This window comes from Drosophila montana, unplaced genomic scaffold (genome assembly GCF_035044405.1).
Source record: "Drosophila montana isolate Dmon_TW-CO22-7 unplaced genomic scaffold, ASM3504440v1 contig_2581_1, whole genome shotgun sequence".
Classification (NCBI taxonomy): Eukaryota; Metazoa; Arthropoda; class Insecta; order Diptera; family Drosophilidae; genus Drosophila; species Drosophila montana.
In genome coordinates, this window is record NW_026997444.1 from 608,083 (window position 1) to 632,848 (window position 24,766).

A 24,766-nucleotide genomic window follows, 5' to 3' on the forward strand; every position below is an offset into this window, starting at 1 on the left:
CGAAACCGTAATATAAATGTTTTGAAAAATTTGAGAAGAACATGTTGGAAAGATGGTTTTTGTTATTGGGTGGTAAACATTAAAAAAAAATTTGTCCCTTTTAAAGCCAAGTTGGTGATTGTGTAAGATTCTTGACTGGAAAAAACTAGCGATTATCTTATCGACAGTGATATTGTAGAATTACAAAGATTTAAGGGATTTGATTTGTGATTTTTCTGATAATAGTTAAGAATATGTGGTGGTAACATGGAACTGAACTTTTAAGTGTACCCTACGGTACCGTGTTTTTCTATGAAAACACTTTTTCAGGCTTAAAGATATTACCATTAAACTTTTCATTGGGTCGGTTTGAATCGATTTTAAAATAGTTTTTATTTCACAGTCCAAAAATTGCATTTCCACACTTTATTTTAAAACCAGAAAGACAAAATAAATTAGGTACAAAAATAATACGCCATTTCCCCGGCAGTATTACTAAACATCTCGTCCCCCGGTTTCTAGCCGTTCCACAATCAGTTTAACTGTGACGCATCGCAACAACTAATACAAAACAAAACAAGTAAAAGTGTCTTATTTGGGAGTGACCGACTAGGAGATACCCTTAATCTCCTCCTCTCTACAAAAAACACAAGAACCCGCGACGCGGTACATTCTCCTGAGTTCGAACATAATACGAACTCAAACCTAATTGAAATACCATCACACACAAGCACACATGCAATACAGTCGCACTGCAATTAAATTGATGGAATCCGGATTTCGATATCGATTTTTATCGATTTCTTGGAAATGGGCTTAATTATCAAGGTTTGGAAACAAACTCGTACTGCACGGACACTGAAAGTAAAAACTATCTAAATTTAAAGGGTCCTGCCCTCATTTATAATTCGCACAACGGAAGAACTCAGAGGCGGACAACGCGAGTTCGACTGGGCTGGATACAGACCAATAATATACCTTGTGAGGTCGGTGATGATTCCTTTTACTTGCTGCATAACTGGCATAAAACCTTTAAACCCTCTTTACTCATTGCTAATGGGCTTAGGGTATAAACATTTTTACTGTCAACAAATTGGAGCGGGCCTGGTACCACGACCAAGTCCATAACCGCTTAAAAATGCAATTAAAAAATCGAAATGGAAAACAACAAAACGTAAAAAACTGTAAAGCAGAAAAAGCAGCAAACTGCGAGGCAAGCACAAAGCCAATACGACTAAAGCTCAGCTTACAAAATATATAAAAAGTCGACAAATATTTTACAACACTTTCGCTCGTTAGAAGCGGGCGGGTGCCGCAGATAGTTTGTGACTTGTATGACGAACAGTGCTGCACGAAAGTCTTCGCCTCTCTATGCACCTTTTAAGTGCAACATAATGCGCTTTGCGTTCGCTTCGCTGCGGCGATATGGACTCTAATTATCCCAAAAGTCGATGCCGATCTCAAACTCATTGATTTCAAGCCATCTACGAAAGTGAAATTCCACTGAAAATACCAAAATGTGATTTCGAAAAAACTATCTGGCGAGCTATTCTGTGATTTAAGCGACTGGCTTATTGTTATTTCTATATCCTGAACCCATTGAAACTTGATAATTTGATACTGTTGGCATTGTGCACATCCGACCACATTAACAACTATTCCGAGTCTAAGATCGAGTTACTGTAATTACATATATCTGTCCACTCAGCGCAAAAATCAGAACATATGTATATTCTCTTCGACACTCAAAGTTGCGTTTTCTTGCTAATCATAATATTAATATATACATACATATTTTGTTTTTGTATGTTGAGGATTGTGGAGAGGTTATGCCATAAAAGAACCTTCATACAAAATGTTTTTCTAAAGAAATCGATAATTATCGATAATGGGAAAGCGGAAAACAGAGACATCTGGCTCATTTAGTTCGTGTCGACGTGACAAGCTGATGGGAGATATATACAATTTAAACTTTATCAGGTCGATGGTGCCTTTTTTTATCCACTTTCCCTATGAATAGAGGGCATAACATGTTGCCTGTTGTCGATCAGTAACCCAGATTGTAGGTGTATAAGCCGATATGTATGTACACAAGCCGATCCATTCATAAACTCTCTCGAGCAAACATTCTGTACCAATTTACCAGCGTTGTTTTGTGTCTGCGGCAATTCACAGCACAAACCTTATACGAGACGATGAGTGTGATTGACTTGAGCTGAAGGTACCCTCTGCAACAAGAGCAAAAACAATGGCAATTTGTGCGTCATTACAGAAGCATTTAAGCCAGGCAAACAGCACTCCGAACTTCGAGTACTTCGGCGCGTTCAGCTCCCACTCCAAGTCCAACTCGACGAACGGCGGACTGAGCCGGCGGCTGAGGCGCGGCTCTTGGAGCGCCCGAACCCATTTCCATTTTCATTTGTTGGCCCCTCCTCTGCCCCCACACACACACACGCGCACATGCTGGGGCATACGCAGAGGCATGTGGTCAATGGCTGCGTTGAGGCCTCTCTCCGGCAAGCACCTCGGCGGCAACATTAAAAATTGGGTGCGTTTATGCAAAAAGTGATAACCAACATGTTAAGGGGGGGCCCCTTGCGCCCCTTCACCATGCGGCTTGGTTAGGTGAAATCGCTTGGCGCACGCCTCGGGCATATTTTCATGCGTTTATTATTGCTGCATTGCCTTTTTGGACGCCGTAGCCGAGCCGCTCCCCCCCTCCCCCTCCGCCTCGTCACAAGACCGCGACGACTGCATTAGAAACATGTTTTAAATTTATGATCAAGACACGTGCATTGGCATTTCTTATTGGGCTTGAATTCTGTTTGGGCTGGCGACTTTTCTATATCTACATATTTGTATGAATAATTTGTATATGCTATTTGTTGTATTTATAGTTCCTAATAGACTCGTACGGCCCGAGGAATGGGGTCGCAAACGTGGAATGCAGCGAAAAAGTCCAATCGTGGCGACATCATACATATGTTAATAATTTATTCCTCTTGAATAGTTTTTTAATTTGTTTAGCAATGAACAAATATTAAAAAGCAAAACAAAAAAAACGGCACGCCGAAGATATAATATAAAGCTGTCAAAGACTCTCATAGAATCACACGGCTATTAAGCCGGAGAACAAATACACTTTTTGGCTTGGGAGAAGTCACCATCTATGCGTTACATATTTCATGACAAAATTAAAATACCTCATATAAGAGTAAAATTACAGGTCGAGCGGTATAACGCAAATTTAGCATGGTATGAGTTTTTTTCTTTTACCTTTTACGTTTTTTTCAATATAACAAACTTAAATTAATACAAATAAAATACTCTAATTTTAGTCTCATCTTCGAACTTCAAATAATTTTTTGTAATTTCTTTTTTATTTTCCACAAGTAATCTAAGTTTTTAAGGGTATGCATACAAAACATTTCAAAGATAAAAAACACACAAATTAAATGGCTTCTCAGCTAGATGACAAAAGTATAATATATTTCTGGCTTACTTGTAATACGGCTTAGTACAGATCCTCAAGCCTATATGGTATACATATATATTATGGCCGTCTGTCTGTGAAAGCTTATAATATACAATATCTGTCCGTTCGATATAAATATCGACTTTAAAACAAGATTCTTATCTCGTGTGGCTTTTTTTTAATATATCGTTAAATTAATTTCCCCAAAATAAACTATATACCAGTTAAGTCAATTTTCTAACTTTCTTTTCATTTAGTTCGAGCTCAATTGATGCAAACTCGAACCCTTCATTTGCTTGATGGGCGTCTTACTCAGCTCGTTGTAATGTTCAATATGTTCGAAATTATGCATATCTTTGAATAACTTAAAATGAAAATGTTTTCTAAACAAAAATCCGGAGCCATAAAACTTGTTGAGCTCACATTTTGAATGCAGCTGACACCGGCTTATTTCATTTGCCCAGTTTATGCTATGAATAAATAATTTAATTGCCGTTTTGCGGCCTGGGTGTGGCATTTATAACTTTGATTCCTTACTAACGCCACTGACAAGTGTCGAAAGCTGCGACCAACGCCCGGCTTGTCAGTGCAGCACAGATCGCTAGTAAATTTCCAATGTAACCTTTTTCACGTCTGTTGACAGCCTGTGTTAATGTGTGAAATGGAAATGAGACAGAGGCTGGGGAAAATGCCGAAAAACACATTGAAGTTAATTAAAGAGAACTCAGCTTTTGGCACACCCATTAGCTTGCCAGACACTCGCTTTTCAGACCACAACGTCACATTTAACGTCGTCCACGTCAGCCAATGACAGCCCAACCTCCCCTTCATTCCCCCAACTCTCACTCATACACACACACACACACTCACACCCACATAAAAATCAGAGGTTGTTTTATGACAACTCACGGGCTCCCGCTCCCATTGTCAAAATCAAAGCATGCAAAAATGCGGCGAAACTCTTCAAATATACCACGACTACCAGACATTGCATATTTCCCTTTTGTACCCTTTTTTGTAGTTGAAATTGAGAGGATAGCTACTTTAAAATATTTGACTAGATCGAGACGGAGTGGCTCACACTGGCTCTTAGCATTATTTCGAGCGTATTAAGTCAAATAATATGAATGATTTAATTAATTCAAATAATCAGCAGCAGGCACAAGTAAGAGTGCTCTATCTAGTCTGAAGTATCCAATAAGGAGACATCCTGAACCCCCCGCCGAGCTACCTTTAGAAACATTATAGGTTCCTTCTATACATAGCTACTCAAAAACATTTTATGTGAAATGTATTCCAGAACATTGTCGGCGTTTATGCCGAACTGATATTTTCAGGCCATATATCTGCCACCTTAATGTGTGTACATACCATATTGCATGCCTAAACCTTAAATAATGTTGTTTTGTTTCATCAACTTTGTCTGGGAAATAGAGATTTAAAATTTTTAAATATTCAAAATCTGCGTTAACATGTGAACTTGATGTATCTAGCTCTTGTAATTATCGAGCCATGGCTAAATTCCAAATTTCAAAATCGATTTATATCATCAAACATATATAAAATATATATTATAAATATATCTATCTTGCTTTTGTAGTTTCTAAAATTTTGATCAACTGATCGCTTAGCTCAAAAACATATATACTCATGGGGTCGGAGATGCTTTCTTCTGCCACATATATTTGCACAAAAAGAATCTACCCTCTTTAGCTATATTCAATGGGGTTGTGGTATAAAAATAGACGCATTTTAATTCTTGAATTGCTTCGGGGCTTGTGATCCGATCCAGGAAAACGATGGTGGCATGTGGTCAATAACTAATTTAGTTTTTGAGAAACAAAGTCTTAAAATATTTGTCGAAGAAGTCTCTAGATTTAGATGTTTTAGAGATTGAGCTCAGTATAAAAGTGAGTTAAATAAATGCTTGAAAAATAAATTGGGTAATAAAATTTGTATATACGAATATGAATATGAATTCCTATCTGTAAGTACGGTCGAGTACCTCCCACCCAATACATACTCTTGACTTTATCGCAATAATGAAACTTAACTAATCATTTTTAAAGACATTTCATTACCTGTCCGAGGTATATGTTAATATATATAAATATTTATATTAATGCTCCGTTGTAGTTGTGGTTGTTGTTGTTGTTGATGTGTGAAATCGTCATCGTATGTTCAGATATTGGTTTACTAGACGATTTAAATGGTCAGGGCTTCTAAAATCGTGGTTGCTCTAGGTATTCTCTCTTCAACTTCTCTTCACTTATTGGGTGACAGGCGACGGTCGATTCTGGCACACGGATCCAACCAATTTCACTTCATCAATCAATGCCAGAGACTGCTGTGGAAGAAAGAAGTCCGAGCTTAGCTGTAAGCTGCAAAGCAATTAGAATAATTAAGCATTGAATCGTGTGTGGGGGTTACAGGTGGCCGAGTCTCCAAGTCTCCGAGTCTCCGAGCCTCTGGTGGTCCATTGGACAAGGTCAGAGCTGGCGTCAGGCGCCAAATGGCACGTCACACGAACAGAGCTCCGCGTCCAAGATATGCTGTTGTACTTTTTACAAGTTCGTGTTAATTAAGTCTAGAAAAACATTTGCCATTGTTCAGGTCCAATACAGAAGTCAAAAGAAACAAGTAAGTCGGCCGAAGTCAACTGCAACCGATTGCGCAATGCTCTGTTCAAGGTTGAAGAACAGAACTTTCAGACTGAGAAAATGTATGAAATTGATCAACACTGGACTTCTTGAATACAGTTCTGAGAGCGTGCAAGATACTGATGGAATTAGAGTATAATATGTGGATCGGACATACTTAGGTGTATATATTTCAAGTCTGACGAATCAGACGGGCAGCATACCCTAAGTTAAGTTCGTGCACAGGGTATAAAATGGCTGAATGACTGACTGAATGACTGTAGACTGAAAGAATTTCAATGCCTCCAGACTGTCGTACACAGTTCCCAAGTTTGTTTTCTGTCTTACTTTGAACTTGAAGCTGACGTCGCAACTTCTCCTTCTTCTTCTTCTACCTCTTCTTGTTGTTGTTGTTGTTATTGTGCTTGTTGTGCGGTTGTGGCTGGTGTGTTATACTTGTAGTTGTGATTGTGGTTGTTGTAGGGTTCAAGCAGCACGCGATTAAGTCGTAATTTGTAAACATTTTTAAGTGAGGTGTTTGGGTCAAGTTGACGACGTCGACGACGTCGACGACGTTGAAGACAACGTTGACGGCGCCGTGGCAGGCCGTGAATAAAACAATTTTCTATCACTTGAAACTGTTTAATACAACATTTCTGATGCGGTCGAGGTGTCATTTATTTATTTTGGTATTTCTTCGACACAAGTCAATAACAGAGAAAGTTACTCGATTGTTTAGCAAGTGCTATCGACTTCCGTCTGTATAAACAGACTGCACTTTTTATATACAGAAGAGTGTATTTACATTGGAGTTATTCTCTTATTCTAGACAACCGAAGGCGGAGAAATAGTCGTGGGTAAAAAATGTTTCGTATAATTCTTGAATATCCATTCACGAGTGGGAAGTTCCTTATGAAACAGTTCCTAAAAACTAGAGTACTCATGAATCTGAGGAAAACTTAATCAGCATTAGACTTTTGTCTAAATATTTGTATGGAGACACTCGACTGCAAAGTTCTAAGTTCAACTCTTTAAATAATAAATAAATAAAATTCATTGCAGCATCTGCAATAGTTTAGCAGAGTTTTCGTTAAGCATGCAATTTTGTTGTTAGAACATAATTATATATTTGTCTACCATATGAATATCTTGCACCCATTTTATATTTTGGGCAATTGGTCACCTTCGGCGTTGTTGCAACTCGCATGCCAAACATTGCGCCTTTATTTTGGCTGTTTGCCCTTTTTCCCCAATATGTGCAACATGCTATTGTTGTTGTTGTTGCTGCTGCTGCTGCTGCTGCTGTTGTTGCTGTTGCCGTTTTGCAATCGAAAATGATTCGAGCTGAGCTGATCGCCGGTCTTATGAAATTACCATGTCCAACCGTCCAACATCACAGGCAATCATCCCAGACGAAGTTAGACACACGTGTCCGGTGGCCATTGCACCCATGAGTTCGACTATTGTTGTTGCTGTCGCTGTTGTTGTTGTTGTTGCACATTGCCACATGGGCTCGAGTGTGGCGGCAACAATGGTAAATTGCAGCCATAAGAAAAGTGAAAATCATAACTGCTAATTGTATTTAAATGTGGTTGCCACATTGTGCACTTTGCTTACGTAAAGTCAGAAGGTTAACCGGCTACGAATCGGTAATAACATCTGGCATCGGCTTGCATTGGGGTTTCTTGCACTTTCCCGACTCGAGCTGCAAATAAAAATCCAATTAAATACGCAAACGAAATGCATTTTCTTCGACTTTTACTTTGCATATATCCATATCGCGCGTTACTTAATTGAATTTGTTTTACAGCCGCGTATTTATCGCCTGCTTTTTATTTATTTTTTTAGTGGGGTTCTTTTTGTCATTTCTGCTTTTTATGAAGGCTTTCAATTTTGCTATCCGTGACTAAGCAGCAATAACTAGACTCGGAATCTCTGTCTGAGTCTGGCTCTGAGTCGGTGAGTTGACCAACATCCCGCTGTGTTCTTTTTTTGATTTTTCATTTTGTGATTTATTTGCAAGTCTGATAGGCGCAGCTGTTGCTCTGACGACGCACTCGCACTTCGCCTTAATTTAAAAAAAGAGTGGGTCAAGTGCAGCCAAAAGTGAAATTAATATTTAGTTCCCTTCCATAAAACGGCCAGGATGATTTTAGAGCGTATGACGCAACTTGGGTGAACTTTAATATATCTTATTAATCATATACTGATCGAATTGGCAAATTCTTAGGCTAAAAAACTAGCTGCCGTAACAAACATATGAACTCCCTTTTGTGCCTTCTTCAACAACTTCGGTGTTTGTTGTCCGATCTTTATAAGATTTTTATTGCATTCAAAATTGTATATGTATCTGGGTGCAAGGCTGCAAATCCAAATATTTATTCACAATCGGTTCGCAGCTACATACTGAGTGTAATGTATCTCTAATCTCTAAACTATCTATCGATCGAGCTTTGAAGCAAGCTTGACTTTGGTCCCTAGCTAAGAGGAACAGACTGAAATATTTCTTTTAGATAAAGGCCATGCTCTGAAGTGTGAGTGTGTGTGTGTGCGCATTTCCACAGTAGACCCGAATACAGGGTATCAACTAGTTTCGACTAGAGTACTTGCACTCGTTTTGCATTGCATGCTGGCCTGCTGCATTTTGATTTAAAAATGCTCGAACGATTTATAATTAATTTTTGCATTTGCCAGCAGGTGCACAAATTGGAGCTGCACTACCGCAACCCACACACACTGGACACTGGCTGCGAATATGCACATATACATATATATATGTATATACTGTGTAATGGAGACTGGAGACTGGACATGTACTCGACTGGGCGGCCATTGCGTGTCGCTGTCTGTGTCTCAATCTTCGTCTGGCTCAATTTGAAATGCTCCGCGCTGAACGGAAAATCATTAAAAATGCAGCAATGAAAAATAAATTCCTGTTCATTTGACTGTCATGTCAAATAAATCATAAGACACGCCAAATACCCAAAATACAAAATATACAAAAAAAAAAGCTGGCTTACTAGGAAATCGGCACTCGGATTCGGCACTTTGCGTGCTGCGTGTCTGCTGTTGGTTGAGTTGGTTCAATTTGGAGCTTTTCCAGCTTTTCCACTGAATGATGAAGAGCTAACGGTAAATTATGCTGTTGTCGCCTTGGCCGAAAAATAAGTCCGTCCTGCGATTCGCCGATTCGCTGATTCGCTGCACTTTCCCAGAAATCGAGCAACCGGTAATGTAAAGCTCAGCTCCAGCGCCAGCTACAAGACCAGGCTCTGACTCAGCCCACAATACGTATACGCAATGTTAAGTAGCCAAAAGCTGGTTAAGTTACCAAAGTGCCTGCCACCGCACGTCAGATGTCAGGCGCCGTTTTCTTTCAGCTTCGGCTACAGCTTTTTCGGCTAACAATTTTTGCAACATTTTCCAATTTCCAATTTAACATTTACTTTTTTTTTTTCAATTTTCGTTTTCCATGTTAATGAAACGCTATTTCCTAACTGACCGCTGCCTGTTATTATTCACGCGCCTGGAGTCCATTATCAAAGTGCCGCACTTGACGGGCGTTGGTTGCCAGCAAGCCGACTTTGAATACTCTGCGAATGTAAATATATTTAATATGGTTGTCTAGTCTGTAATTGAGCTGTGATTCACTTCATTTTGCTAGGGTATCCAATGTTCGATCAGGCTGTTTAAATTCCGGGTGAAACAAAGTAGCAAAGTAGTTGCCGTTGCAGTTGCGCACACACTTTGCAAATATTTTCACTTTCACAAAAGGTCTATGTACGCCTCCCCGATTTCCTCTTGTGGCACGTATCTCTGCCGCACCCCGCCATGCGCTGCTCCTCACACCCAAGACCTGGCGCAAGTCGCGAATCGACGGCAAATTGGTACCAGCCATAGACTGTCAGACGTCGATTTGCGGCGTTTTTCACGAGTTTTTAGCTTACTTTTTTTTTCCTATGGGAAATTGTTCGCAGGTGGCTGCTGCCGTCGCACAGGCAAATGGTCACAGATCGGTCGCTCGGCTAGTTCGCCATATACACAGCTCGTTTTGGCTGCTCAGGCCATGGCTGACTGGCCTGGCTGAGCTGTCTGAGCTGCCTGAGCTAACGCCCATGTCTGGTTTTTTTTTTTCATTTTTTGACAGTGCTTCCTCATCGAGGAAGTGTTGCTGCCAATGAGTTTTTGATGATCAGGTTTTGGAACTGATTTTTTAATTGACTACCGTCTTAAACGGAAACTCACCAAGTGCTGGACCTCGCAGTTACCTAACACTTAAAGGCCGCTAGTGACTGCCTTTTACCATAAACCTTTTACTATAAAAAGCCAGCGGTTAGAGGCATTTATACAGTAATGCGAGCACACTCGAGTGCCATATACTTATATGCATGCAGAGCTCGAAGTCGCAGAAATGTAAATATATATATAAAATAAGAAGGCAGACTGTGGAATGCTCTGTTCTTAGCAGCTAAAGCAGCAGCAGCTAAAGTCGAAGGGGGTCTTCGTGAAATTGATTATTGCTGACGCAAAGACTGTTTGGAAATATTTTATTTATTTTGGCATTTAGTTTAGTTTACCTGTCAAGTATTGCGGCCGCAATTCAAAATATTCTTCCAGAAAGTACGTTTATGCTAACAGATAAATATACGGTCGAACAGCAAGATGGACATGGCACAAAAATATGAGTTTGAAGCTCTTCGAATAACGTACAAGAAATTTCATTCGACGTTTTCTACAAATCTGTCGAGTAATATTTTCAAATACCATAGCTTTTGGTTTCACAATATTTACCAGTTTTCTATTTCTTAAAGATCTCGCAGCTATTTTGAAAAATACAAATAAACCATCCCATTTAATTTTAATTAATTCCGTAAGGCTTATTATTTCTTTTTGGCTACCGCAATTTTAAACCAAGTCGTTGTTGTGCCCTCATGTTTAAGATTCTCGATACATGTAAATGCCTGTGGCAGTAAAAAAAGGCGGCTCGTCTACTAAAGTCCAAAAATGCCGTCGCTTTGAGCAATTCCGAAGAGTAGACAAATATTTTGATTAAATACTCCAAAGCGGCATTAAAATTAAAAATAAATTAATCAAGCGACCCTAACGTGACCAAAAGCTCGAGACAAACAGAAACAACAACAAAAACAACAACAACAACAACAACAAATCAAAATGCCATCAATGAAAGGCGTTTTTTAAGTGTCGGCCATAAAAATTAAATTGTTTTCCATATACCTGCAAAGTCAATGCACCTAAAACTGTAAAAGGACCAATCCGAAAACAGAAAATGCGCCTTATAAAAATTGTGTGTTTGCTTTTTCGAGCTCTTTTATTTTTTTTTTATTTTTTTTTTTTATAAATTAGCATAGAAAAGTGAAAGTGTGATTGGGGTCGGTGTTCGGCGGTCCGTTGTGTGCTGTCTGCAGCTGCAATCAATTTAATATATAGCGACGGCAACAACAACAACAACAATAACAATAACAACAATAACTGCGACAACAAGTTTGTATCTGGCTGGCATGTGCTGCATTTCAGCCTCGCCCGTTTTCCGAATTCGAGCCATTGGAAAATCTGCCACGAGCTGCTGTCAAAAGGGCTCGAATTTTTGATAATTACTAAATACTTTGTCGAAAGCATGACGATGCCTTCAGTCTGGCTTTTCATTTTTAAATACTGCTACTGCGAGATGCCACTTAGAGATACAGATACAAAGACAGATTCGGGAAGATACAAACATGAGTACAGCTACGAATACGGATCGAGATCGACCCAGATTATCGGCCTTATCGAGAATATATATGTAGCAAGACGATGCCTTCTGTCTGGCATTTAATTTTTAAATAATGATACTGCGAGATGCCATTTAAAGATACAGATACAAAGACAGATTCGGGAAGATTCAAGCTACGAATACGGACCGAGATCGTACCAGATTATCCGCCTGATCGAGAATATATATATAGCAAGACAAGATCCAGATTATCGGTCTTATCGAGAATATATATGTTTATAGCATGACGGGAAGATTCAAGCTGCGAATACAGACTGAGATCGACCCAGATTATCCGCCTGATCGAGAATTAATATAGTTGCCTCCTTCTGCCTGTTTCATAAATATGTACATAAACATTAAACTCTTTACAGCCATTTCAGTGGGTTCAGTGTACAAATAGCTGGGGAACTATATGTAGGGTTCATATTGTCTCCGTTTGTGTGGTGCACGGACGCGCGTGACTCGATTGACATTTGAATGAGAGTGCAAAATGAAAAAAAAAAACAAAAACGATCGTCAGCCAACGGCAGCAATAACGACAATAGAAATCAATATGCCGTAATGCATTTCGCAGCCGTGTTGCCGGTATTTCCACAATTACCTGAGAAATACTTTGATCGCAAAGGAATTTATTATCCAGTATTTAAGTTCTGTGCTCACTTCTAGTGGACAAATCTATAGTTTTGCAAAGAGATTCTCGGATAGAAGAATAAAAAATGTCTAGTTTAACCCGAAAATTGAACAAAAAGTTATAGAGTTATAGAGGTATCTATGTCGTTATATTGAGTCGATCTCTGAAATAGATAGAAACTTATAATTTATATGCCTCAACGTATGACGGATGAGCTAGAAACTTGTTATTTCAATATATACTCTCGATTATCATACGCTTGACAAATTTTTCATAATATTTTCTGTGTCTTTATATATATAAAACTATTTGTTCCGACTGACTGATTGCTGATCAATCAGGATCAGAAATCTTAACTGATTTTACCTCAGGTAATGAAGGTGTGCGCTAAAACAGAGTTTTGATATATTTCTCAATTTTCAAAAATCTCCCCACATGTTCATTTGTGTAAAATTTCACACTTTTCTCAATCCATCCGTTTCGCGATCAAATTAATTTCCAATAACATTTTTGGACGAAGCTCTAGTTTAGCTCCGATCGGCCTCAAACCTATTTTCAAAGATCAATATAAGAACTTAACGAATACAGGCTTCAGCGATTTCGAAAATTCCATTCGGATCACAGGTAAATTCACGGATAAAGGTAGTATACATTTGTTCTGTTTACAATTCGATTGGCTAGATTGTAAGTTTATCCGGTGTCTTATCGATCAGCTCGATGTTAAGTTATCGATATAGAATGAATTGAGGATCAGCTTCTAGCTTTTACTCAAAGATCTCTGTGATAATTGATTAGATACGTGTTTCGTCAATTTCGTAAAGTTTCTATCCCTCTTTAATGAAAATTACGGGTCAAAGAAGAAGGAATACGTAATTTCATGCTTTAGGTTGTTTTTCGAATATCTATATAAAATACAAGTAAAGACGTCGAGCTCAATGCTAGTGCGGATAGATTTAAATTGCCACGGACGGAAAATGGATGAAAAATTGTTTTTTTAAATTTGAAGGAAAAAACTTGGCTGGGAAATATCAGAGTATTTAACTTGCGGGTTACCTGCCTGCATTAGAAAAAGTCTCATTTCCAAATTTGGATCCTTGAGCTATGGTATTTAATACTCATTAAGGGCCCACAGTTAAGACCCAAAATAATCAAGAATGCATTTGTGCGAGCTCTGGCATATGTGTATGTGTGTGTGTGTGTTTTGTACGTATGCAGGTGGATATACACTATATGAAATACATTCACTTAGTTGACCCCTGAGTGCGCCATGATGCAAGGCATGATGCAAGGGCGTGAGTCAAAATATTTGGTCGAGTATTGCGCTCGCAAGTTGAATGCGTTTCGCACCTTTCCCTTGGCTTTTCTTCTGCCCTCATCAACACATACGAACCTAATTAATCAATTTTTTTCTACGCTCTTTGTTACTGTTGCATAAAAAGGGTTTGTTTCGGTCTATTTATCTCTCTCTCTCCCTCTCTCTCGATGCCTCTCTTCTACTGCTGTTGCGCACTCCAAAATAGGTTGTCCGAGGCAGCTAATGAACCGTTCAGTTCATTGTTGTTTATTGCTGCATTGTTGTTGTTGTTGTTGTTGCTGTTGGTGCTGCTGATATTCTGCTTGTCATAAACTAATCATTTTGGGATACTTTTCGTGATGGGAGGGAGGGTCGAAATACTCTCTAGTTTCAAAATGATCTACTTTAAAGTGAATCGTATTTAATTTATGTATATTACTGGTGGGTATTTCCTGACCTTGCTCGGGCTAGGTTTTTGCCTATAATTTCAGAAAATACTTTGCCATGCATTTCCCGCACATGACTAAAAAGTTCATACATGACATAAAACGGGCTTTGTAATGAGCTTGAAGACGAATTTTTGCGAATTAATTTTTATAAAAATATTAGAAAATGGTCGGATAGTAAACAAAATGTATTGATAAAAACGATTCCCATTCTTGTGGGTGGAATTTCCCATAATACATACATAAGAGTTGCTCTTACGGGTTGGCTGTGCGTTGATGAAGAATCAGTTAGTCAGATGTTAAAAAAAAATAATTATTAGCTGGTGCCAACATAATCCTAACTAGTAAATATAGATTTCGTTTGCCGTCCGCTTCAATTCGCGCGGGCTCCATAAAGCATTTAGCTTTTTCAAGCTAAAATTCCGCTAAGCAGTCAGCAGTTTTGCTGTCAAACCAAGTTGGAAACACCAGAAGCAGCTGTTTGAGCTGATCAGCAACATCGTTGTTGAATGCTCAGCGGCCTCGTATAAGAGAGCATTGTTGTGATGTCAGAGTACTTTAAAGCAGTTGCTTAAAAAGAAGCAACAGGTATGTATATACATCTACATAAGTAACCTAAGTAAGCATAACCTTCTAATAAATAAAACACATAAAGAAAATATATATTGTACCTATTGAGAATGGTATCAAAATTGTTTGCCTATAAAAAAAAATCTATTTCAATTTCAATAGATAGCGAATTAGAGAAATTCCTATCATACAAATTCATAACATAAGTGTTGAATTCTTAGACCATACCTCATAACGAGCGAAAGAGCGAAAGAGAGTCTAAATGTTGCGTTGTTACCTACCACTCTGGCCACCTTGGGCTTGCACAACCTTAAGCGCTCTCCCGGTTTTGTCTGTCTCTCGCTCTTTCGCTTTGGTTTTGGCGCTCGACTGGTTGCGGCGCGACTTGTTGGGGCTGGCGTGTCAGTGTCGTGTATGCATTCGAACCGATTCGTTGTGCCGAGAGCAGCATATTTACAAAGCGCGCGTCAGCGTCTAGCAAAACTTCAGCCGTGTGTTTTGTTGGTGTCCGTCCAATGAAGAAGCCAAGTGCAAAGCAAAATTGAATAATTTTTTAGTGTGTCGCGTGTGTATGAGTGAGTGTGAGTTGTGTGCGTACGTGTATGTGTATGTGTTGTTATTCGTTTTCGTATTATTTGCTTGCCATGCCAAAAATATAAAGTTTGATATCAAAATCTAAACGGCAAAGCTCAAGTGCATAACAGTTACGAAGGAAATTGAAACGAAACGTGAATTGAAACGGCAAACGACGACAGCGAGCTGATTCAGCGAATATTTTGCTACTTTTGCAGCAATTAGAAAAGAACAACAACAACAACAACAAGAACATTAAAGCCGTGCCGGCTGCTGCGCCGCTGCGTCTGTGTTCCACAAGGAACCAACACCAACAAAATCAACTGCGTGTCTGTTCGGGGCGCATTTGCATAAATATGTAAGGCTGCCCGGCCTGGACCGCGCCCGTTGTCATTGTCGTAACTACCGTTGCATCTGCTTTATCAAGTGTCGAAAAATATAAGAGAAAGTAAATTGTGCAAAATTGTTTAAATTGGCTTTGGGTGTCACCGTTTACAGGCCATTCTCAGTGTCTTATATTTGTGTATGTGAAATAGAGAGAGAGAGAGAGAGAGAGAGAGTCCAAACAGTGTGTAAACGCAATGGCGCTAAGCCCTGAGCATCAACGCTGAGCAGAGTGCGAAGCTCGTCGACAGATTCTAAGTTGAAACCGTGAAGCGGCTGAGCGAATATCCAGCCCAACTGCCAAAATGTCAACATCAACGATAACAGCAACAACAACAACAACAGTCGCAGCAGCAGCAACAGCAAACACAGCATCGACTTCAGCTGCGTCGCCCCCGCCAACTGCGAGCAGCGGACGCATTGCCGACTGCCGTAAATTCTCACCAAATATATTCAACAAGAGCAAATGCAGCCATTGTTTTCGTCAGCGAGAGGAGCACAGCGCCGCTGCCTTGGAATGCAATAGGGTGAGTGATCGCATTAGGTGTGTGCGAGTGTGTGTGTGTGTGTGTGTGTGTGCGTTTCTCAAATTAATATATAAATTTTGGGGCTATGTGTGCCCGTCTCCCTCTCTCGCTCTCGCCCACTCTCTCGCCCCTCGTTCATCTTCCGACTCTCTGATCGTGTAAATTTATCGTTAGCTGCAGTTTGTATATCTTGTAGGTTGTTTTTTATAGACTTGTGGCATGGCACATAATGGTTTTCTTATGTTGCTCAAATTAGATGCTGCTGCGATCCAATCGGATCTTGTATCTACTCCAATTTTCTTACCTTTGGTACATTAAAATAGATATATTTTATTAAATGCTTTTTGAGAGTGGAAATCAGATTTAGTTTTATAAATTGGTATATCGGCTATTCATCATTCAGTTTGTCTTGATTGAAGGACTGATTGATTGGTGATCAACGCACAGCCCAAGCTGTCAGAACTAGGAAGCTAAGATTTTCACTTATTTAAAGGAGGGGCAGGCCAAAAACTCTTGCAAGGCTGGTTGGAACAACAAAACTTCTTAAAAAACTGCCGAACCCAAACCAAAATCTACCTTATTAGTACAAAAATGATTTGGTTCAAAACAAACTTAGATTGAGGGGGAACCAGCCTACAGGCATAAATAAATTTGATTTATTTATCTATATTTATTTCTACTGAATATTGCATTTGAAAAAATGTACAGAACGGGCATTTATTTATTTTCAAATAGACAAAATATAATCCATATAATTCTTTGAAAATAAATATATGACAAATAAATATATGACAAATGGGAATTAAAAAAGTTCTTCAAGGTGTCGGGTCATCGACATTCCCGAAAATTTTAAATTTTCCTGGGCCCACGTGTAAATCGCTTTTTATTTTTGTAGGCTAGTACGCACACATATGAAGATTTAATGTTAATAAAAACGAAACTTTTATCTTTTTTAAATACAAATTCCAGCATTAAAAAAGTAACAATAAACGAATCACAATCTAAACACGGATTAAGGTTCCCTTGAGTTAGTCGTTAACTTTGTGACAGAGGCAAACGATTTTCACTTTTTCCAACGCCTAGGGGCCCCCTCGCTCGAATAAATGTTTAATATTGTGGGTTTTAGGCTTCTATGCTTTCATTGTGTTTTTGTTATTTTAATTAGTTTTCAGTGGCGTATTCCAAAAAGCGGTTCATTCTAAGAAACGATTGCAGAGAAACGAGAAAGGGAGAGTTTTTCTTTTGTGCTGCCGCCAACCTTATGTAGGTTGTCATCAAAGCATTGATTGAACAAAAGTTTTATATATTTCTCAGCTGCAAGCCGATTTTCAATAAAACCGGTTTCAACTAATAATTCCCCCTTTTAAGAAGCAAACTTTAAACCTCTAAGCATTGGAACCTTTAACTGATGCCAACCATGTATATAAAAAAAAATATATATATATATATTAATTAATGGCTTAGCTGAAATACAAACTATTTCCTATTATTATTAATTGGTTTTGGAATCAAACACTTGCATATCTTTGAACTTCTTTAATACAAATAAAGGTGCTCACTCTAGCTGCTTTTACCACGCTGGCTTGCCACACGCTTGGATCAAATTTTCTGTAGTAGAAATAATTGTGCTATAGATTATTTGTATATTTCCATAAAAACAAAAGAAATTTGTGTGTAGTTTCAGTTGATTTATTTATTCGATAGGGCGGCGGTAGTCATAATTTAACAACTCTGGAACTACAAATTTGGGGACTCTAGCTCTGTATTAAAAATGTTAAGTTATGGAAGAGTACAGATTCATAAATATTACAGTATAAGTATTAAGGGTGTTATGAGGAATGTGTTAAAAATCATAGAGGTAGTTATATATAAATATATTCGGGACTTTTTATAATTAATAAAGTTGTCCTTCCTAATCCACTTTTAATGGGTCTCTAATAAAATTATGGAAATTAAAGCTTTGCAAAGCCAGCCGGACGATTTAAGCAGTGTTCGCTCATCTCTCATTTTATATGACTAAAAGGGACTTTTATTGGTCACAATCAACCATTTATAAAAATAAATATAAAATGTTCTTCCCAATAATGAAATTGGGTTGCGAGAGATTAATTGAGCCCAACTGTTCTAGATTAACTGTGTTCCCCGCTTGTCAACAATTAACTAACGTCTATTGGTTGTTCTGTTTCTCAACTGTTTTGCTGGCTGTTGATACAGTTGTTCCCAAGAGCCAGCTGTTGACTCATATGAGTTTCTATTGAATCGGGCTGTATTTATGCTTACCTCAAACGCATGTAAATAAATATCTGGTTATTTGTAAATTGAGAAAACGCTGATGAGCAGCTACGGATCTACTATTTCAGTAAGCACAAAATTCACAAAGAGCTCAACAGGTCACATGTGCTAGGTTTCACGGCTGTTCCGATAAAGGCCTCGGGGTCTCTGACTTCCTCAATAGCAGCCCGAAGTTTGTGTTGCTGCGCTAATTTCTGGGGGTCATCTGCCGATTCTGTTCGAGTTCGAGTTCGAGTCGGAGTCGATGTGCTACTCTCTCGTCGAGTGCTCTACTCATGGACACGTTTAAAGCATTTGGCTAACAGTTTTTTTGTCTACGGCAAAATAGATTTCTACACTTAGCCCACAAACAGCATTTCGTCTCGCGGCGAGTTGAATTGCCTCGAGGCTATTATAAGCTGCAATTCACATCAATTAAAATTATGCCATTTGCCGCAAGTATACAACACCGAAAACAAGCAAAATATATACAACTTTTCAACTTTTAGACACACAAAATTAATTGCGGGTCAATGCAAAAAAAGTGAGAACAAATTTGCCACCAAAATTTCAATTTACCTCAAAAATAAATAAAGTGAACTGACAGTGCACACAAATTGTCTGAAACGAGAAAAGCGAAAGAAAAAATTTCAGTTCAGTTGCTAAAAATAAAATTAGATCAAAAAAGAAATAAGAGAATATTAAAACTGAAAAAAAAAGTTTTCGACATATTTTAAATCTAAGTAAAATTAAAAGATCGATCTAGCCATACCTGTCTGTCTGTAAGTTTAGTTATATAGAAATCTCAGAGACTATACGAGCTAACGACTTTTACGCAACTTCTATGGCTCACGTAGTTGTGTTTGTTTGAAAATATCTATAGTTTCTAAATCCAGTTATTAGACATATCTTACAGCTTATAAGAGCTAGAGACACCATCAGTAAGACTCTCGTACAGTTCACTGAAATCGAGAATATTTAACTTTTTGATCACCCTTAAGATTTCATAAAGATCGGGCAAGTCACGAAAACCTATATATATCCTGATCAGACGACGAGAGCAGGCTGACATATATCTTCGATATTTTTTCTGATTTCCATAATATCGTTAAGTAACGAAACATGGTTTTCAATTACATCTTGGCGATCAAAAGAGTTAAGAATAACGTGTTTGGATTGTAGGTTCACGTATATCCAACATAGATAATAGTATATAAAAATAAGAGAAAAAATCGTATTTTCAAACTAAAACCCTTGCACTTTTATACGCACAGAATTAAGTATAGGTAATGAAACTCTTCACGAATGTTTCTATTTCTTTGTTTATCAAAGAGTACACCATTTTTCAGAGTCTCAATGTTTTATTATTTCTACATGTACAAATTAACTCCGATATAAGTTCTTTGTATATATAATAATAAATGCGGTTTTATGCGCACACATAATTATTTGCATCCGCTTAATTAATTGTTAATTTCTTATGCCAGTTTTATTTTGATAACATATTGTGCCTGTTGCATAGATTTTCAATAAGTTCTCCCAAGAGAGTCTTCAGTGTGTGCCTAAGGCAATTAATATACCCTTTGCTGTAACCTATTTTTAATGGGTACAGGGTATAAATAGATGTCGCAGGCCTCTCGCTCGCGTTGCGCTGCAACTAGAAGTCGTCCGAAGATGCATCGCATCTAGACAACATCTCGCAGAGGGGGGAGCTGGAGGCCTGTGCGGTTAATCACCTAGAAAAGCAACCCCAGATATTGAGAGTGGGGCCATCTCACCAGTCCCCCTAGGCATTACTTCTAAATTTAGAATCACTTTATATTTGTTTTTTTTTCTTTTTCTGTCGTTGGGTTGATTCGTTGGTTTCGTTATGCTTGCTCTCTTATGTTCTCGTTGCTTGTCGCTGCGCATAATGTGAGCATAATTGTTGCATTGCACCTGCCTCGAAATCCGAAGACTTCATACAACAGAACAGTCAACTGTGGCGGCTTATGGAGCCCCCTTCTCAAGTCTTAATAAATCGCAAAGTCTAAGCCTTAAGCTAACTTTTCATTCTTCGCCACCTTTGAGTCGTCGGTTCATTTGTCTACCGTAGGCATTGTAATTGCATTTAATATTGCGACATGAAAGCTTTCCTAATGATGCTGACCATCATCACGGATTGCGGAATGATGAGCAGGTCAAAGGCTGTCTACATTGACAGTGGCGTTCCCAGACGGAAAACTAGTTGTCGTGGCAGGGCAGGGAGCAGCCATCAGGTCATCATCTAACCCACATTAAGCAAAAACAGTTACTGAGAAAAAGTATCTAGAATAGCAATCAATAAAGTCTCAAATATGTGATTATAGGAATAATAAAAAAATAACACATAATACGGAGTAGAAATACGGTTAAGCTACCCTAAAAATCAAGAACATTCCGCATATTCGACTCTGTTTCTTTATAATCATCGAAATATGCTCAGGAACTTTGTTTAAAAATATGATATATTTCAAACGCTTCGACAAACGAACAGATGATCGATTTGTTGTCCTGATTAAGAATGTATATATATACTTTATAAGGTTATAGACGATTTAATTAGCATGTGTACATTTGGACAGCTGCAAGGCTCAGTAAAATTTGTACGGGCAAAGCCGGTGATTACTAGTTGCTCTCATTTATTAGAGTTAGTTTGGTTCCACTTTTCTCGTTGTCATTCTCTCTGGTGTTTGTGTTTGCGTTTGCTGGTCGGGCATCCGACGTAGTGGCCTATCCCTCCAAAAAGATCTCAATTGATCCCCGGGGTGTTATTGTGCTATTAGCAGCACGCCAGCTTCAGTTGGACTTGTTTTCCATGCAGAGTTCGTCCTCTCCGCTCCGCCCTAAACTCCATGCTTGAAGGCCCTTTGAGGTGCCTGTGAGCCGTTCTGTTCTCTTGTTTGTCAGCTAGATATACACATAATAAATAATACCCCTAGCCACACTTCATGCGACTCTCGACAGTCCTTCTAGCTTCCTAGCCGTGCATGTGTGTGTGTGCATGTGTGTGTCGGTGTTAGAGAGCCTTAAAGTTTGCTTTGGCCCCTCCAAGCTACGTGCTTAAGTGAACTTAGTTGTTGCTGCAGCGTTGACTGATTGTTTGGCTTAAATTTGTTGCTTGTTCCTTAAGGTGGGCGTGTTGCGCGGCTGTTGTGCGGATATTTGCTGGTTTCTAGGTTAATTAGTTGGCCAGGTCCGTTGAACTTTAGCAGGTAGCTCTCCGCGTGGAGAGAGCCGGGCACATTTCTGTAATTTTGAGTCATCTCTCAGTTCGTGAATTTTTTTATCTAAGCTCAAACACGATAAAGCAATACAAAAGTCAACACTCTTAAAGATAAACTGTGCCCAAGTCCATTCTGTGTGCAGTTGTGCAAGCGAAATAACTAAAAAAACAGGTACACAGATAAACGAGCCAAAGAACAGCCGAGACAGCCAACTGCCGCCAGATAGCGCAGATAATCGCAGTAACCACTTCAGGCGTCGAATTCTATGCGCAGTCTTTAGATAAGACACAAATTCTGCTCTGTGCACACAACAGTATGCTTATCGTCAAGTTATGTTGTTCCTCTTGTTGGCTTCTATCCAATGGATATTCTCCTGCTACAATTAGCGGAGGCTCTTCGAATTTGATTTTTTGTGAACTTTATAGTTTTTTTCGCGGCAAATATCAACACTATCAGCACAAACCTTTCTGTCACTTAACATGAGCAGGGTGGCCCCACACAATGGTCAGAGTTGCCAACTTTGAGCAACTGACGATTGCCTAAGGCCACACGAACAACAAATCATCAATCAAATTAGAATCCAGCAGAACAACTCTATAAAGAGTCTACCAAGCGCTTAATTAAATCAACTTCTTGACGCAGACAGCGTAATTCTTTTCTGGTTCTTCCCTGGCCTTAGATTCCATCTGGAAAAATACATCTAAGATCTTAGTGCAGAAAGAATTTCTAGAATCGTTTAGTTCTCGATACATATCTATTGTTAATGCTAAATAAAGGAAAACTTTCAGTGATATTTATCCAAATTGAACTATAAACATAGCAGCAAGAGGATAAAGTGGTTCGATTTCCAAATTGGACTCGTTCATATATGACAGTCCGATATGTGGACCCGTTATCAGTTCGTTGTTAAATTTATATATTTATATTTATTCAGTTTGGAATATTTTCTTTAACATGTAGTACATTTAGGAGCAGGATTTAAAATACTTTCTAAAAAGCATGCTGAAATGTGAAGTAAAGTTTGTATCAAGATCAACAGGAATAAAAAATCTTAGATAGCCAAGAAGTTGAGTAATCAAAAAGAGCAACCTGCCAGTGCCTGCCTTTGCGTGGCGTCAGTTGTTCCGGGTTCTGCGACATTCTGTTGCATAATTGAACACCTATTCTTATTATTCACCCTTTTTTTTTGCTCCCCACTCAGCACTAGCTGTGCCCCAAGGCCCCGAGTAGCACCGGGCTGGCGAAGAGGTTCCTGCGCAAACGCCGCTGAGTTATGGCGGCATTTAGACGTGCGCCCAGACTGGCTTTAACTACTGCTGAAAGAAGATTGCCCGCCGCATTAGATGGTTAGAGATTGCGAGGACGGCATTTCTTGAAATTATGACGTGCTGAGAAGGGCATCTTGGTGCCGCGATGATTACTTGATAATTGTGATACTGAAGCGGCATCAGCAGCAATTTTCAGACCGTTTAATTGAAGAGCGATAAAAGTTAACGATGGCTCGCAGCGGATTTCCAGCCATGTGATACATTTCCGATAAAATATGGAATTGAAAACATATTTGAGAATTTTATTGATTATATTTATGTATTCTGCATTGGCAGTAAACCAAAAATATACTCTACCAAACTGTTTGCCATTGAAAGAATCGAACAGACGAAAAACCGTCTTGGCTACAACTCAGATCAAATTTGCATGATACCTGGTCAAGGTGAGTGAGCTGGGAGCTGTCGCGAGACCGAGACCCGAGGCAGGTGACAGGCCAAGTTCTATACATGGACTTAACACTTCCAGGAAGAAATCTCGTTTCTTTGCGTTGTTGTTGCCAGATGACAGATAAATCATCTGAAAAGCATCAACATTTTTGGCGGTCTAGCATTTGATAGTGCTTTTTATGGTTGCTTTGTTTTTATTTTTTTTTTCACTGCCGCAATGCGTAAAATGTTTTGCGATTGTGTTCTTGGAAGACATTCGGCATATCGAATGAATGAAGCTAAAGATTTGTTAATCTGATTGGGACGTGCCCAGCGCAGAGCAGAAAGACAAAAAAACCACATTCCAGTTTCTGTCTGCGGCGAGGCAAACACACAAGACGAAACAGAATCCAGCGACAGTTATTAATTCCTATATGAATTCGCCATTAAGTTGGCCAATTACCGTCTCGAAATAGACAAAACGAACAAAGACCTCAGCGAAGGCATTGCTTTTGTTTACAACCAATAATTTAGACAGTCGCCATAACAACGGGGCAACAACATATGCTAAATTATGTAGGTGGACACGATAATTTCGGTCTGCAGACATCGACACTCCGAGCGTAAGCGTGGACCAAGAGCCAGCCAGCCCCAAGGTTCCTCCAGCCGAACCGAACCAGACGGATCTAAAACAGATTTCCAAGTCGCGCCCAAAAATAGCAGCAGAAACGTCAACGTCAACGTCCCCGTCCCGTCCCGATCCGACCCGATCCGACCGTCCCGTCGCAGTCGTTGCCCTCAGGCACATTTTATTTAAATAAAATAAATTTGTTGCCTGCTGCCTAAAAACAGCCCAAGCTGCAATTACTATACATTTTCCCAGACAAATAAACGTTGGCAGACAGTTCGCTGGACTGAGAAGCCGACTTAGTCATGTTAATGCAGGGGCCTCAGAGATACGACAGGATCCAGCTAAATTTTCAGAGGGGCCTCTGAAAGTAGGTGCTCTACAAAGCTGTCATTTCTCATTGTTTAAACTTGCATTTTAGTGTCGAATAAATTTGCATAGCTCTTGTAACGCTAATTGGAACAATTATGAAACACCTAAATGTATCTATAACTACAATTTATGAACAGTAAATAGAATCTTTGGTTATTCATTTTGGAGTTTTCCATTGATTTCAACTAGCGACTATTCAAGGAAAGGATTTGCCCACCTTTCTTGATTTAAGCCTGTCCCAACTCCGGTTTCTAGCATAACAGAC

At 39.0% G+C, this 24,766-nt stretch overlaps 1 protein-coding gene and 2 long non-coding RNA genes across 4 annotated transcripts in view; 2 read left to right on the forward strand and 1 right to left on the reverse strand.

The window, feature by feature from the left end:
* Positions 1–7,562: 7,562 nt before the first annotated feature.
* Positions 7,563–9,659, reverse strand: LOC135428902 (uncharacterized). The gene is made up of 3 exons (XR_010436341.1): positions 9,114–9,659; positions 7,711–7,798; positions 7,563–7,662 (listed from the first exon to the last, which is right to left on the reverse strand). It is a non-coding gene; the product is annotated as an uncharacterized LOC135428902 (long non-coding RNA).
* Positions 9,660–15,213: 5,554 nt separating this feature from the next.
* Positions 15,214–24,766, forward strand: part of osp (outspread) — a 64,867-nt gene continuing 55,314 nt past the window's right edge. For both annotated transcript variants that reach the window (XM_064682970.1, XM_064682971.1), the window contains exon 1: positions 15,214–16,291. In XM_064682970.1, coding sequence (XP_064539040.1) covers positions 16,070–16,291 — 222 coding nt within the window. In that variant the 5' untranslated portion in view covers positions 15,214–16,069. The remainder of the gene's footprint in view (positions 16,292–24,766) is intronic.
* On the forward strand, positions 22,727–23,455 carry LOC135428932 (uncharacterized). The gene is made up of 2 exons (XR_010436350.1): positions 22,727–22,873; positions 23,009–23,455. It is a non-coding gene; the product is annotated as an uncharacterized LOC135428932 (long non-coding RNA).